The sequence below is a fragment of the Chanos chanos genome, chromosome 9 (genome assembly GCF_902362185.1).
Source record: "Chanos chanos chromosome 9, fChaCha1.1, whole genome shotgun sequence".
NCBI classification, from domain to species: Eukaryota; Metazoa; Chordata; class Actinopteri; order Gonorynchiformes; family Chanidae; genus Chanos; species Chanos chanos.
This window is the reverse complement of record NC_044503.1, coordinates 19,106,767-19,122,777: the sequence shown is the minus strand read 5'-3', so window position 1 is coordinate 19,122,777 and position 16,011 is coordinate 19,106,767. Positions and strand designations below refer to the sequence as shown.

The following is a 16,011-nucleotide window of genomic DNA, read 5'->3' as shown; positions in this document are numbered from 1 at the left end:
TCCTGGGGGAAATTCTCCACGTTCCACTCTTGGAGGCATGTTGTTCGTCTGAGAGCTTGATGATTCATGTATGCGGCGCACAATGTGGAGCTTTTAATACAAACACAATGCAGCAAGATGAAACCCTGTCAGCTGTTTATATTTCAGATGAATAAATACTCCGATCTTTTATGTAGATGTACCTGTTCTGTTTATAATTCTCAAATAAATACTTCAATTTAGATAATGTAGTCTTTAATGTGGGTGTACCTTTTCTGTTTATAATTCACAAATTAATCCTCAGATGTTTAATGTAGTCGTACTTTTTCAGCTAACACAGACGTGAATTGAGAGGTAGCTTACTACACTTGTGCTCCTCACAAACAAACCCTGTGACTTGTTCGCATCTCACCTTGTTTTTATCAGCCTGAAATAAACACTTTGAGTATGATTTGCATTATGACATTACTATATCAGTATGTTATATGAAGTCAGTCTACCCGTTGCAGTGTTGATATTTTACTCAACCCAAACTGTTTCATACCTCATATCCACCACCAGGTGGCCCAGTGGACCCAGTTCTGTTCTGTTTTTATTTTCCTTTGAAGCCTCAGGTGTAGGCTCATCTTTGATTTTAGTGTCAATGTTAGATTAAAACTCAAAATTCTCAAGCATCTCTGATCCAGCCTGGGCATCAGTCTGCTTGGTGTGCCTCACACTGCCATATTATTGTGTGATTATGAATCACATCTTCCCTCAGGTAAATTATAAACTAATTACATCATGCAGTGATTACATCTTCCACAATGATGCAATGCTAGTAAAGCTCAGTTTAAATTGAAATATTTGCAGGTTTTCAATGGGTACAGAGGAGACAAAGATCACGATTCATGCTTGGGTGTCAATGGCGATCGACATATTTGGTGACAGTACTGTTTTTAAGTGTCCCTGATTTAATCCGTTAGGCAAGTTAGGGGTGACTAGGGGACTCAAAAAAGTGGAGAAAATTTTTAATCTACAAGTTGCTCTGACAGTAATAAATAAACACTGGTGAATAACCTGATACATGTTGTAATAGTTTTAACTTTAATATTGCATTAGGCTTCCTGTTAGCCGGTGTTTTTTGCCTGGTAAATTTAAAAAAAAAAGAAGATCAATTAAAAACTTGCCGGTCAAAATGTCTGGTAATAATGCTCATACAAAACGCACAAGAGTGATGCAGCTTATGCGCATTGCAAGCTGCAAAGTCACATTGGACACGTTTGATTTCAAGTTGGCAGCAGAGGACCTGCGTTGAAAAATGAAAAAAAGAAAATAAAAATGTTACCTGGTAGCCTATAGGCTACATTTGAAGCAATGTAGGCCTAGCCTTTTTTTTAAAATAGGCTACAGCTGTTACAGGTTACAGATGTTTCATAATAGCTTACATTTTAGTGGCTAATGTTGTGGTTTTGCGCAATCGTTACCGTTTGTTTTGTTTAATCATTACTGGTCATCAAATAGTCAAACTGATTTGAGGTCGTTGTCATTCTGTTGTCGTCCTAGATGTATATTATATTTGCATTTGTAACATAGACTGTTATTGAAACATGACTGGTAAGTTTCAAATTTGACTGATAAAATAAATTCTTTCTGGACACCGGACCGGCAAGAACAATTCCTAGCGGAAACCCTGGCCCAAACCTAACAACAGTAGAAGTATTATGTTTTAGCAGCGATTTGACTGGGTGTGCTGCACTTTGTGTATTTCAGATGATAAAAATTTTAGAGCAGACACAGAGTGCATGAAATACTTCAGTGCAAAAGTGGTTTCTGAAGTTAAAGTTATACTGTGCAACAGTATAATTTGAACTGCCTCTGGTTTTACATAAATATCACAGAGAATCTGGTAAAAAAGTTTCACATCAGAAAACAGCAGCTGTGTGCATCCTAAAGTATGTCCTGCTGTAAAAATGTGTGTAAAGAATGTCCTGCTGTAAAAATGTGTGTAAAAGTATGTCCTGCTGTAAAAATGTGTGTAAAAGTATGTCCTGCTGTTCACCCTGTGTAGGACTTTGGGCTGGATGTGGAGGCCTTTGGACACATGGCTGGAGACTGTCCCAATGCTCTTTTTAGACTGGCTGTTCATTGCTGCAATGTAAGACACACAGACCAACATCAGCACACACTGTTCACACATACACAGACACACACACACACAAACATGCACAGGAGGAACTTCAGCAACAGAAAGTCTTTTTTTACCAACTCCTTTACTTTAAGTACAGCGTCATTTTGAATAGTACTCAGTGTATTAAGCTGATCATCTCATTCTCTCCCTCGGCAGATGTGTGCTGACAGCCGCCCATCCTTCTCTGAAATTGTGATCAGCCTGGAGACGGTGGAGAGAGAGAGGGAGGATAATGGAGCCATGGTTATTCTGGGTGAGTGTGAGAGGAAAATTGCGCCAGTGTCAGGGACTGAATTTTGATTTGAAACTTTCCAAAGGAAATACAAACCTATGTACAAACATGATTCCTAACACAGGAACAGAATGGTTTTATTGACTTGCCACTATCTCTTTCCTTCCGGTCCTCCATAGAACCTGTTTCCACAGATGACAGTCCATTTGGGAAGAAAGTCTCACAACGTCGACTTGGGGACCATAGGCTATCGCGCAGTCAGTCGGACATGTTGCCTTCCACCATGCTGCCCTGTCTGGGCATGCCAGCGAGAGTCAACCCCTTCTCTCTGAGACAAGACCTGAACGGAGGACGTATTAAGCTGTACGATACGCCCAGCAAGTCCGTCATCTCCCTCACATTCACCCTACCCCCTCCCCCTGATCCCTGTGCATCACCGTCACTCGGTAGAGTCTCCAGCTGGCACAGACCCCCCCGGCGCTGCCAGTCGCTGCCATGCACACCACAGCTGGCCAGATCCTTCTCCTTCCTCTGTGATCCAGAGGGTACAAGTTTGGAGGAGAAAGAGAAGGAGGGAGAGGTTGAGAGTACGAGAAGAGAGGAAAATGGGGTAGAGCTTATTAAAACAGAGAGTGAAAGCAAGGTGGTTCTGATGAATGTAGAGGTGGACTCAGGTCTGGCTCTGGACTTGGAGATGGTTTCACTAGAATGCGTGAAGGAAGAGGATGTATTGGGTCAGATGGAGCCCATGGACTGCAGCAGCTCCCCAGACACAGCAGAAAGCGTCATTGCCATGCAGATACAGTCTCTGCACTCTGCAGCATCGTCTGCATTCTATTCTGCTGCATTGCCCCCTAGCGGCTGGGTAACCACAGGCTCCAGTGGACCTCCATCATTTCCCTCTTTCCCTCACTTGAATAGCAATGATTTATTAGGGGTCGGACATCCATTAGGATGGGGTGAGGTTAATGGTTACCATGGCCATGCGTCAGAGCCCCTGGTACCACCTGCCGAAGAGGACGAACTCATTTCCTGTCCTGGTTGCTGTTTGGCCGGATTCAGCTTTCCCTCCATATGCCTTCGTGGAGCACCCCCCCCTCGCCATGGACCTGCACCACACCCCTATCAAAACCTCTGCGGTCAGCAGCCAAACACCGCTGCCATGAAGAGCAAACGACTCCGGTGTGAGGGCGGTAAGGGCCTGGCCCCACTGGCTGCCCTGTGTGAGCCTGGCCTACCCCTCCCAGAGGCACAGACGTAGTCAGAGCCACCCCCACTGGAGCCAGTCTCAGTGACATTACTGTCACTCTCAGCAGTTTTTCAATGGACTTGGGACACAAAGGAGTGTCACTACCTAAGCTGGGTCAGCAGTTTGCCTTGAGTGAGTGAGTGAGTGATTCTGTGATAAGGTCTCACAGGTTTCAAGATGTCAAACTGATTTGTTGGTGCGAGATCTTTTATAACTCATAAGGTTATCCTAAATGCAGATTATTGCTAGTATTATTATCTGATTATGAGGTTCTTTAGTGTTTTAAAGAACCTGCACAGGTGCTTTTCTCATTCTTCTGTGACCTTCATTAACATTTTCCATAAAAAAACCTCACTGTGTGTTAAGGCCTCAGTGTTCAGTTTGTTTCAGTTGTGTTTGTACAGTGCTTTACTTTAGCAGGCATGTACAGACTCAGGAGCCCGACCTGCCTGAAACAGCACTCGTATAAGAGACCCCCCTGTTACTATAACAGGACTCATATAGGAGACTTCCTGTGAATATGTGATATGTGTGAACAGGACAAAACCTAGAGTTGGAGAGAGGCAGGCTATACATTGTAGTAATTGCACAAAAAGCAATCTGCATTTTCTTGTTTTGTATTGACTGTTTTTCACACATGTGGGGCAGTTCATTTTTGTGTAAGGATATGTGTTAGGAAACTTACTGATGTCCTCACTGACAGCAGAATCCTTTGACTTCTTCTAAGTGGTAATTCATTGCTAGGGTTTTTATATTTTGTACAGGCAGCAGTGTTTGGTGTATCAGATGGGGAGGGACTGTTCTGCGTGAGGGACTGTTTTGTGAGAGGGACTGTTCTGTGTGAGGGACTGTTCTGTGAGAGGGACTGTTCTGTGAGAGGGACTGTTCTGTGTGAGGGACTGTTCTGTGTGAGGGACTGTTTTGTGAGAGGGACTGTTCTGTGTGAGGGACTGTTCTGTGTGATGGACTGTTCTGTGTGATGGACTGTTTTGTGTGAGGGACTGTTTTGTGAGAGGGACTGTTCTGTGTGATGGACTGTTCTGTGTGATGGACTGTTCTGTGTGATGGACTGTTTTGTGAGAGGGACTGCTCTGTGTGAGGGACTGTCCTTTGACTCCTTCAGACTGCAGCGGTACCACTGCTGCAGCTGAATGTGTTCGGGGACGACACGTTTCTGATCAGTCAAATAAATCATGAAAGAGCACTTTCTATCGTCTCATGTAAACTAACGTTAAATTGGTACTTGCAATGAATTTTTAATCAGTTTAGATCAACATGTTTTTACAAAGCTTCTTTGAAATCAACAACTTAGGCACAAACATTCCTTAGGAAATCGTCATTAGAAAAACTTAAAAGTAAGTAAGAGAAAGGTCATTTATTTATGGCCTGAAGCCTTCACCTCTCCTATATGGCTCGGTAATAAAGGGTCCTAGAGTTAGTCTGGTCCACTAACTGGTCTTTGGGTCCTTTAACGGTATATCTTTTACTCGCTCATCATGATAATGGCAGTGATTTCTGAAGTGTCTGTAAAACCATATATGTATGTCCACTTATGTGCTTGCACAACCTGACATGAATTTTGTGATACTGTGTGAGGAGAGCATTGTATGTTAACAGAGAGCCAAAGGAGGGCACAGTCAGTAGATACCAGTGCATGCAGCCTGGTGTTTTATTTAAAGGCCTCTCGTGTGTTATCAGAGATCTTTCCTTCTAATCAAAGACTTGTGACTGTGACTAGGGACCAGCATTCCTGAATCTACTAAAAGCCTTTAAAGAAATGAGGATAGTTTGACTGCAGAAATTAAGATTGTAATGAAGTCAAAACTTCAGATCCAAACAAAAAATTAAATAAATAAATAAAAAATAAAGACAATACCAGGACTCACCAAGAGGTCACATGACACAAAATAAGAAGAAGAAGAGAAAGAAGAGGAAGAGGAAGAAGACCAGTGAGAAGAATTACAGATTCTATAAATGATGTTCCATTTTTGGTGAGGCTGAACACTGACTGAGTGAAGACTTTTGTGAATATGTTTGACAGAAGCACTGACTGAGTGAAGACTTTTGTGGATATGTCTGACAGAAACACTGACTGAGTGAAGACTTTTGTGGATATGTCTGACAGAAGCATTGACTGAGTGAAGACTTTTGTGGATATGTCTGACAGAAACATTGACTGAGTGAAGACTTTTGTGGATATGTTTGACAGAAACACTGCCTAAGTGAAGACTTTTGTGTATATGTTTGACAGAAACATGTAACAGAGAGAGGACATAAAGACTTGTATAAGAGACTTGAAATTTTTAGTTAGAAAGTGGGTTTTTTGGGTTGTTTTTACAGAGACCTTTCCTCTTCCTCTAATGAAAGACTCATATCACAGTAATTACAGAATTGGGGATTTAATGTCAGTCATTTCATTCATTAAAACTGTCCTCTAAAAAAATGAATCTACTTCAAGCTTTTCCTGCCACAATTATAAGTACAGATATGAATACTTTTTTATCTGTCAAGGAATATGGTATTTTTTAACATGAGATTTCTAAATAGCTGTCTTAAGATGCACTTACCCTTCCATCATGTTAACTAATCGCTCGGCCTCTGCTGCTTGGCCACAATTCAGGACAACCCCTGATTATAATTACAGGTTAACACATTTAAACACTACAACCTTTACTAACTCCCTGCTCACTGCTAAGGTATTCAGGTTATGAACATTTTTAACAGACATCAGTGACATCAGATACAGCTAAAAACATATCATTGTGCCAAAACAGTGGCCTGTTATAATTTCACAGGAAAGGTATCTAATGACAATTATAGGGCAGGTAGCTAGTGACACCACTCTTCAGAAACTGTCCTGATGTGCTAAATAACACACATTTTCAGACAATGAAATAAATTTAAAAATTGAAAAGCAAAAAAAAAAAACCCTAAAGCAATCAAATTATAAATAAAAAGTTGTGTTTTATACAGAATTTTTTTTGTATTCCTCTGAGTGCTGGTGTCCTAAGAGGGCATGGCATATCTTGGCCTTCAAAACTAGTGCCAAGAACTCCAAAGACCTTGGATGGACTTAGCACTTTACTGAGTCAACTTTTTTACACTGTTTTCACCAATACAGATGGGTAAAGTGGAATTAATGGTTAAGATGTCAGAGAGATCTGAGAAAAGTGCGTTTTGAGGTGTTTTTTGAAGGTGTCCAGTGTGTCAGAGCATCTGATAAAGTTTTTCAGGCAGGACTGAGACATCTGGCTTCAGCCAACTTGACAGCATACCATGCCTGAAACCCCAGTAAGCAGGTCTGTTAAACTGGTCCTGTCCACTCAGCATGACCATGTGTTGTGGAAAGAATCCCTCAGATGCCTTGCGCTAAATGGTCACTCATCAATGGCCCTCACCTCCCACATCATAAAGGTCTTTGAATGAATTTTACCCTCACACATAACAGTTCCAGTTCTAGAGTAGTTCCAGTTTGCTCATCAGATAAATTTTACTACTGAAGATGCCACCCTACTCATCGAGGACAGATGGCACCCCCAAAAGGCAAGTGTTTTAGTGTCTAGCATGTTTATGGTATTTATTTATGTTGGTGACTGCAATACGTTTTGAATTACCTTTGACCAGAGTGGATTCCTATACACAAGAACCTCACTTCTACAAAACTTGTCTTTAGAATTTATACATGTACACGAGGTTATCATGCACAGACATTTCGGACACATATTAATCATTCACCCGGAAAAATGGGCAGAGGTACTGCTGACCATGCAGAAGAGGCCATCTCTCTAGCACAGTTTCACAGACATAGATCACAAGTCTTTCTCCCTGCACAGTTTGTTTCCAGTGTCCACCCACTCCAATGGATGGGCTGCAGTTACGGGTAACAAAGTAAAAAGATGATTCAATCTGTTCTGTGTTGGGCTTCACTGAAACCTGGCTCACCCTTGATATCCATGTACTGTCCCATATTAGAACTGCCTGGATTTACCAGTAAACCAGACAGACCACCATACTGGAACTATCTGGTATATGCTTCTACATCAACTAGAAATGGAGTGGTCTTATCCAAAACATGTTCCTCCAATCTGGATTGCATTTTTATCCATTGCAAATCTTTTAGCTCAGTTGCAAATTTGTTTCTGTTGTGATGTTCAGATGTGCACATCCCTCCACAAGCTAAAGCTAATTCTGCATAACAACACCTCGAACGCAAGATTATTTACATAGAACAAAAATTACCGGTCTCCCTGATTACTGTACTTGGCAAATTAAACCACACAAATTTAAGCACTGACACTCCAGCTTACAAAATGCCCCGCCAGAGAGGACAGAGCCTCGGACATCTGCTATACCATGATCGTAGATGCATATCATACCACTACACCATGATCATACATATCATTCCACTACACAGGCCCCTCTAGGCAATTCAGACCCCTCTCTCAATCAGCTCATCCCCTCAAAAAGCACTACACTGGAGAAAAAGACAATGAGAAGATGGTTCATCAAACCATGGAGATGATCAACAACTTAGAAACATCACTGCCAAGTCCTTTCACTAGAAATAAATGGCTAAATGGTCAGCAGTGTTGTGTTAAATTTTTGGGAACCATTATCTCTAAGGATCTCAAATGAGACATTAACTTAACCATCACAAAGCAGGCCCAGCAGCAAATAAACAAAGTTTATTCTGATTCTGGTTCATGTTGCACTAAATCCACTCTCACCAAAATAAAGGCACTGGGTGAGGGTTATGTTCTTTGGCTTCTCCATCTGTTTCAAACCAATCCAGCCATACACTACCAGTGGAAAACTGAGGGTAAGGCAGGTCCACCAACTCACTGTAGAATGGATCATGGATTATCTGACAGACAGTTAGACAGAAAATGAGGCTCCACACACCTCTCAGATGTGCTACTGAGCAACACACTCTTCCTGTTCCTCCTCACACCTTACACCACTGCCTTGATGTAAGACTCCACCCAGGCCATTTCCTCCACTGTGGCATGTGTTGTCAGTGGCAATGACAGGGAGTGCACTGCCGAGACTGCATCCTGGAGTCCTAAGAGCAATCTACAACTAAACTGCATCAAGACCAACAAGCTTGTGTTTGCCTTCAGAAAAAGTTAAACATCACTTACTCATGCTTTCACTCAGGTCACTGAGGTGGAGGTAATGAAGTCTAAGGGTCCATATTGACAATAAACTGGGCCGTCAACAACGACTCAGCGTTCTAGAAGAGTCAGAGTGTCTCCTTTCTGAAGAGATTAGAATTGATTGTTAGATCATCAAAGTGAGAGAGGCTTTAGAGAAAGGCAAACAGAGGTGGGGAGATGGTACACATCATGTGGGTTCCCTTCAAGACTGTACTGAGAAGAGCAACTGTTACCAGTAATGACTTTTGATATCTTTTAAATTTGAACCAAAACCAAATTGTTTCATTACCATCCTAAAATGATGGAAATCCCTTTCACACTGTAAAAGACCAAGGGACAGGGAGGTGTTTGGCAAACTGACCTCAGCATGAATGATATGAAGCAGGCATCAGCAGATAAGATCTAATGAGCTTTTGTGTATATACTTCCAGGTCAAGGATATGTCAAAGATTTTGGCATATAACCTTGTTGGAGGTTAAAGGGACAGAGAACTCCTACTGTGTCAGACACATTTTGGCATCAGCAGGAGAACAATGATAGTCAAATTAGCATCAATCAAAGAGCCCCTTTCAAAAAAAGCTGTGCTCTACCATCAGCTGGCCTAATTCCCCTGTTCTCAGTTTGGCCTAAATTTTCCACTATTTCCCTGATAGATGAAACTGTGCGAGTTATAACCCCTCCTTGAACATAATATGTTTAGGTAGATTCAATGTTTCCTTTATTCCCTTATCACTGATGTTCTTACTTTTAGGTTTTAAGTTGATTTGTATAGTGCTTTTTACAACTGAAAATTGTTTCAAAGCAGCTTCACAGAGATCAGAGCCTAAATCCCCAGTGAGCATGCCCGATGCAACAGTGGCAAGGAAAAACTCCCTAATAAAATGAATAGGGCGAAGAAAACCTGTAGGAATGAAGACACAATAGAAAAGAGCATAAAAAGTATAAAAAGAGTCCATGGTAACCATATTCAGTGGTCTACAAAATTATGTACAGGATATGATTTGTTTAATATATAGAGGTTCAATGAGTTATAGGTGATATCAGATATAGATTAATTTGATAATCAAGCAGTGTTCATATCAATCATTTTTTCTTTAAGACAAACTGTAAAAAGTCCTGAGAATAAATGGCTATACTGTAGTTAAAACTGAGATTATGATCTGTCTATAGAGGACAGGTTAATCTTGGTTCCACAGTCAGGTTGAGTCAGTATCACAGGTGGGCCACTGGCTCAGAATAGGGACTTGCAGGAGGTCTGGGCAAGAGGGACAGGTGTAGGTTAAGTGATGTTTCTCTTTATAATCCCAGCAAGTAAGGCCTGAGAATGTCCATAAAAGTCCTTTGACTTCAGCAGGCAGGCTGTCCAAATCTTTTCCTCAGATTTATTTTCGCATTGCCTCTTTAACATTCAAAGAAATCCCTTCTCGTTGAATCCAATATAAACTTAGTACTGAGGCGCAAGGCCATCCGAGCTCAAAGTGTATTGAAATCATCTGCAACCAATACTTCCCCAACCACCCACTTTCAACCCCATTGTTGAAGCTACTGAAATACATCTGACCACCTACTTTCAGTTACAATTACCACTAAATTTTAATAAATTATTCAACATGTAAAGTAATAATTTCCAGCTACTGGTTGAACAATATGTCAGATAAGATATTAGTCTGCGTAATGCATTTGGGTCCTTGAACTTTCTGGTTTACTCATACATGCACTGGTTTCAAAACTAATGTATGCATATAAAATAAGCTATGTGAAACCACATCTGGTATCTCACACATTTAACAAAATGCCTTTCTGTTTGTATATGAGTGGCCTTATTGACAATGATGAACGGCAATTCAACAAGTGTGATGTTCAATCCATTGAAAATAGACAAGGAGTATATTGCATGTATCATGGTACTTCCCTATAAATTCTGTAAATCTAGGCTGATACTGACCTCAGTGCGCTCACTTTTATGATGTGGTTTCCTTTCCTCTATAACTGGTACTACTCTGAACTTTTTGTGATACTTGTTGCCAATAGTTTATATTATGGGGGCTACTGACCCAATCATAGTCTTACCAGAGACTAAGAAACTTAGAAACTTAGCAGTGGCACTTATGCAACAGACAACCCCTTAATGGCTTTTTGCTTGGTTTGTATTCTGCCTGTTTTGGAAGTCTCTTTGGATAAAATTGTTTGTTAAATGAATACATATAAATGTAAATTATGTGTCAGGCATTGCAGAAAAACATGATACTTGCTGTTAGCTGTGAACAAGGATATTACAGTAAGGCAAACAGCACAAAAATTCAACAGAATGCAGACAAATAAGCTTGAAGTAAGTTCTCTCAGCACTTCCATCTATTTTCAACCCCTTTATCTTTCACCATGGCTATTACCAGATACGAGAGAAATACTCTTACATCTATTGGTTAACAATTCACTAACCTGTTGCCGCTTTTAACACCGGATTCATGCTGGCCAAGCAAGATCCTGAGGAGGAACAAAGGACACAACCCGGGGCAGAGGCCCCAAGGAAAATGAGCTGGAGTTAGGAACAGGCTGAGGGCCCAAGATCACTGTGCTCCCCTGCCTAACATCCTGTTAGCCAAAGTCCAGTCTGGAGAACAAGTGTAACAGATCTCTTCTGACCCAAGAACTGTAATGGACACAGGACTGCTTCTATCTGTTTTTATTCTGGAAGATCCTACAGCTCTTCCAAAAGAGATGTGTGATGACTGCAGATCCAAATACATGTTAAAACACGTTATTTTTGGAGTAATTCTTAAAATATGAGACAACAAAAATTCGTGAGCATACCCGCATAAATGTCTCCTTCCACTGGGGTACAGCGACACGGAGGGACCAAAATGAAACGATCTGCCGTACATCACATGCCACTAGGGGGCTCGTAAACACCATTTCTTTATAGAACATGCTTAATTCTATGAAATTCACATTTATCACATTCACATTAACTAATCAATAATAACTAATTGCTTTATTTTCTAACTCCGTCACACGAGACTGCAACCTCCTCTCCTTCACCAAGACATAGCTGAACCCAACCAGACGGCCAAGTTCTTCTCGGTTTACTGGATGGACAGAACAATAGAGCTGGGGAAGTTAAGGGGAGGGGGAGTGTGTCTGATGGTAAACAGCAGCTGGTGCGATAGTGCGAGCATTGTTCCTCTCTAACGCTCCTGCACACCCAACCTGGAGCTTCTGACCATCAAATGCCGCTCTTTCTACCTTCCTCTGGAATTTACCTTGGTCATAGTCAGTGCCATTTATATTCCACCTCAGGCGGGGGACTTCAACAGCTACATGAGGCTCTCACTACATTATGTGAACTAGATGAGTCTCTTGCTCAATACCAGACTCATCACCAGGATGCTGCGCTCATTGCGGCGGGGGACTTCAACAGCGCCAACCCAAAAACGCACGGTGCCAAACCTCCACCAACACATCACCCGCCACACCAGCGGTGAAAGGATCCTACTCCGTTCAAAGATGGCTACAAGGCACAGTCTCATCCATCGTTTGGGAAATAGGACCATACCGCCATCTTCCTCTTGCCTAGATACAAAGGCCAAAACAGGAGGCTCCTGTTCAGAGGGAGGTCATGCGCTGGACGGGCCAATTGCTGGCCGCTTTGCAAGATGCTCTGGGATGTGAGACGTGTTCAGGTGCAGCTCTGATGACATCAATGTGTTTATGCAAGCAGTTGTACGATTTATTGAGAAACTGGTGGATGAAACAGTCCACAAAACCATCATCAGAACATCTCCTAACCAGAAGCTGTGGGTGAATAAAACCATTCGCGACGCTCTGAGTTCTCACACCGCTGCCTATACCATGGGGCTCGCCATCGGGAACATGGACGAATACAGGGCTGTCTCCTATGGCATGCGGAGGGTGGTGAAGAAGGCAAAGCGGCACTATGGGAAGAAACTAGAGTCACAGTTCCAAAAGAGTGACTCTAGGACCCTGTGGCAGGGACTGAGAAAGATAGTGAACTATAAAACAGCATCCTCCAGAATGTTGAATGCAGGTGCATCTCTGGCGGCCGAGCTTAACGCTTTTTACGCTCGCTTTGAGGCTGCAGCTAATGGCACTAAAGACACTAGTGATGCCCACAGTGGCAACAGCACTAATGACAGCATGCATGTTCACACTCGCCACTTTAAATTTTAAGCCTCCCCCACACATGTATATAGTGTTATATTTCATATTTTGTTATATTTATTGTGCACCCTCCTTGTATTTTAATTGTTCTATTGCTCATACCTCTCTTATTTTCTATTATTTTTCTTAATTAACCCCTTATTCTCCTACTCTTTATTTTATATAATCCCTTATTTTACTCTTATTCTTAACTCCTTATTGTCTTACTCTTTATTTATTTAAATCCCTTACTGTACTCTTATTCTTACGACTAGTGCTCTTATTGCTGAGTTGACCTGTTTCTCTCGTCTCATACATTTCATTGTACTGTTGACCCTGTGTTAACCTACATATGACAAATAAACTCTTGAAACTTGTATTTTTTTTTTTCATTTATTCTCCATATACTGTCTATGTACATTTTAAATTTTTGTCCTTAAATGTTTATCTAATGCTTCTTTCTTCTATCTTAACGAACAGTCGTAACAAGCATGTCACTGCACGCAGTAGAGTGCAGGAATAGAGGTTATGTGTCCAGTGGTGAAACTATCTTGTAGATTGTAAGACGATGGATTGTTTTAGGTAAAAGGCCAGAAGATGTAATTCATGTCTTTTACTGCAATTATGGCTCTCACTGTGTGGGCAAAGGTGATGGAACTGTGACTGTGACTCAGATGACAAGAATTTGTGCCTTCAAATAGCCAATGTATCCTCAGACACAGAATTAGTGAACAACATGCTAAAAGAGATGAAATGGTTTCCGGATGTGGCATGTTACTCTCACACCAGGGACCATGTGATACGGCAGCTGAGTCTGTGCTGTATGTGTCTCCACAAATCCAAACAACATTCACACCAACACTAAGCATCTGTGCTGTAGCTGATCCACAGGACATTATCATTGTAGATGGCTGTGCAGAACTGGAATATGCCAGTGTGAGACTAAAGCACACTGACTATGCAGTGCTGTTATGTAACAAAAGCGCTTTAGATCCACCACAAATATGCCTGATTTATGAGTTCTTTTGTTGCATGTAAGCAAATGGTTAGAGATGACTGGATGGCGAAGCAGACAAGAAACAAACTCAAGACCCCAGGGACCTGAATGTGTCTGGGTCCCCATGGTTCTTGTGTCTTGGCCAGGCTTCTACATAAACACTATTGGTGATGTTTCCTCAGTGGGAGGCCAGCATGGGGTTCTCTCTCTGTTACCATTGGTTATCAGGGACTACATTAGTGGAAGAGACAGGAGGGTGTCTGCCCCCTCCCTGCTTTTTAATGCCATGAGCTGAGGCCTAATGGTACGTTTCCACTGCAGCAAATTTTTCTTCGCTCTAACTGAGGTTGTATGGGGGTGAAATTTGCTCTGATGGTATGTTTCCACTGCAGCGAATTTTGCTTTGTTCTCATTCAGTTTGTATGGGGGCGAATTTCACTCTGATGGTACATTTCCACTGCAGCAAATTTCGCTTCACTCTCATTCAGGTTGTATGGGGGTGACATTTGCTCTGGTTTGGCGAAATAGGAGTGGATTCGCTAAGGAAAGTGAAATTGAGAAGGAGAATTCTCAACTTTATGCAAATGAGAACAAGGTGAGAACCGATCAGTTCAGAATGTGATATGTTTGGTATGTGACGTTCTCTAGAGAGGCGGAAGCAACAAAAAAAGTCTGATCAAGATGGCGGAGGCTAAAGACTACATGTAGCATGAAAACACATATATGATTAAAGATGTATGGATTTTTGTCTACATCAGCATGAGTTGTTGTTTACATGCTACATGAACTTAGTCGGGGCCAGAGTGGTAGAAAAAACTCTCAACAGCTCTGGTCGGGGCAAATAGACCACTGTAGACCTTCATTTAAGCACTCAAACATTTGAGCTAGGTGACTTACTTGCTGTTTTTGCGACCATATCTCCAGAGTGAAATTTCACTGTGTGGAAGCCTAGTGAAAAGCAGCAGTGTTTAATAGGGATGGTAAGATTCACCAATTTGCATCGGTGCACTGGCATCAAAGTTCAAGATGCGATTGCCCCAATTCAGAGCTGGCGTGACGCCTAAACGAACTAAGCGGCTGCTTAGGGCAGCCGTGGCCGCCAGACGGCCCCCAAGAGCATTTGAAATATCCCACAAGAGAGCTTGAGGGGTTTTTTTTTTTTTTGGATATATTATGTCAGAGGTAATCATACAAAAACGCAGTGTTAACGGGCTGGCTAGCTAATACTACTGGTTTAATCAATTCCCCTGCCTCTGTCAGTGCGTGTGCACACTGTAACAGACGTTGACTGTATTTTGATGCAAACAAAGTCAGACTAACCTTAGGCTACAGTTCCTACTTCGCATCGATGGAAAAAGCAGCAAAAGAGTAATGTCGCAAATAAGGACATATCCTTTTGTAGTTGATTGCTGTTCTTACGACGGAGTAATGGGACCACACCGAGAAAAAAAAATTGAGAGTTCAAGAATAAGGTCGTGATGTTGCAAGAATAAAGTCATAATATTACGAGAATAGAGTCATAATTTTAGGCTACGTGTTATTTTAGAGGGTAACTATCAGAAGAGCAGCCTGCCGCCTGCGTTAAAATGAGGAACGAAACTGTAAACCTTAATTGTTCAACAAGCAAAACTACATTTATCAAATATTTAATGATAAGATGATCAAGTAAAGTTAGCTGCTGACTGATGTGTCCCGTCGCCCATTTTATTGATTGCTGGTAATCTTCCTAAAAATTAGGAGTTTTTCCTTGAAATTTTACGATTTTAGTCTTTTTTTATGCATTTTATGGATTTGGGCTGGATTCATCGCTACATTTGGAAAAGATCTGGAACAGTGTCCACTTGCTTAGTGGGAGGTGACAGGAACACACCCTCAGAAGGCTGAAGCTAGTTAACAATTAGTGTTCTCACCCACACTGTTCAACCCAGCAGTCTGGGTATTCTTTAAGTTGAGAGCGAATAAAAAATTGCAACAAAGAAGGTTTGGCGATATGTGCTCACAGTTTAGGAGACAAGTTAGAAAGACGTATTCAGAGCAGTCAGGAAAAACATGACATTATTATCATAATTA

At 41.6% G+C, this 16,011-nt stretch overlaps 1 protein-coding gene across 1 annotated transcript in view; it reads left to right on the top strand.

Annotated features, from left to right (window-relative positions):
* The window catches only part of tesk1a (testis associated actin remodelling kinase 1a), a 34,370-nt gene extending 30,728 nt beyond the window's left edge, over positions 1–3,642 (top strand). Inside the window, exons 8-10 of the mRNA XM_030785014.1 lie at positions 2,030–2,116; positions 2,306–2,402; positions 2,561–3,642. Of these exons, the coding sequence (XP_030640874.1) occupies positions 2,030–2,116; positions 2,306–2,402; positions 2,561–3,642 (1,266 nt within the window). The remainder of the gene's footprint in view (positions 1–2,029; positions 2,117–2,305; positions 2,403–2,560) is intronic.
* Positions 3,643–16,011: the final 12,369 nt, after the last annotated feature.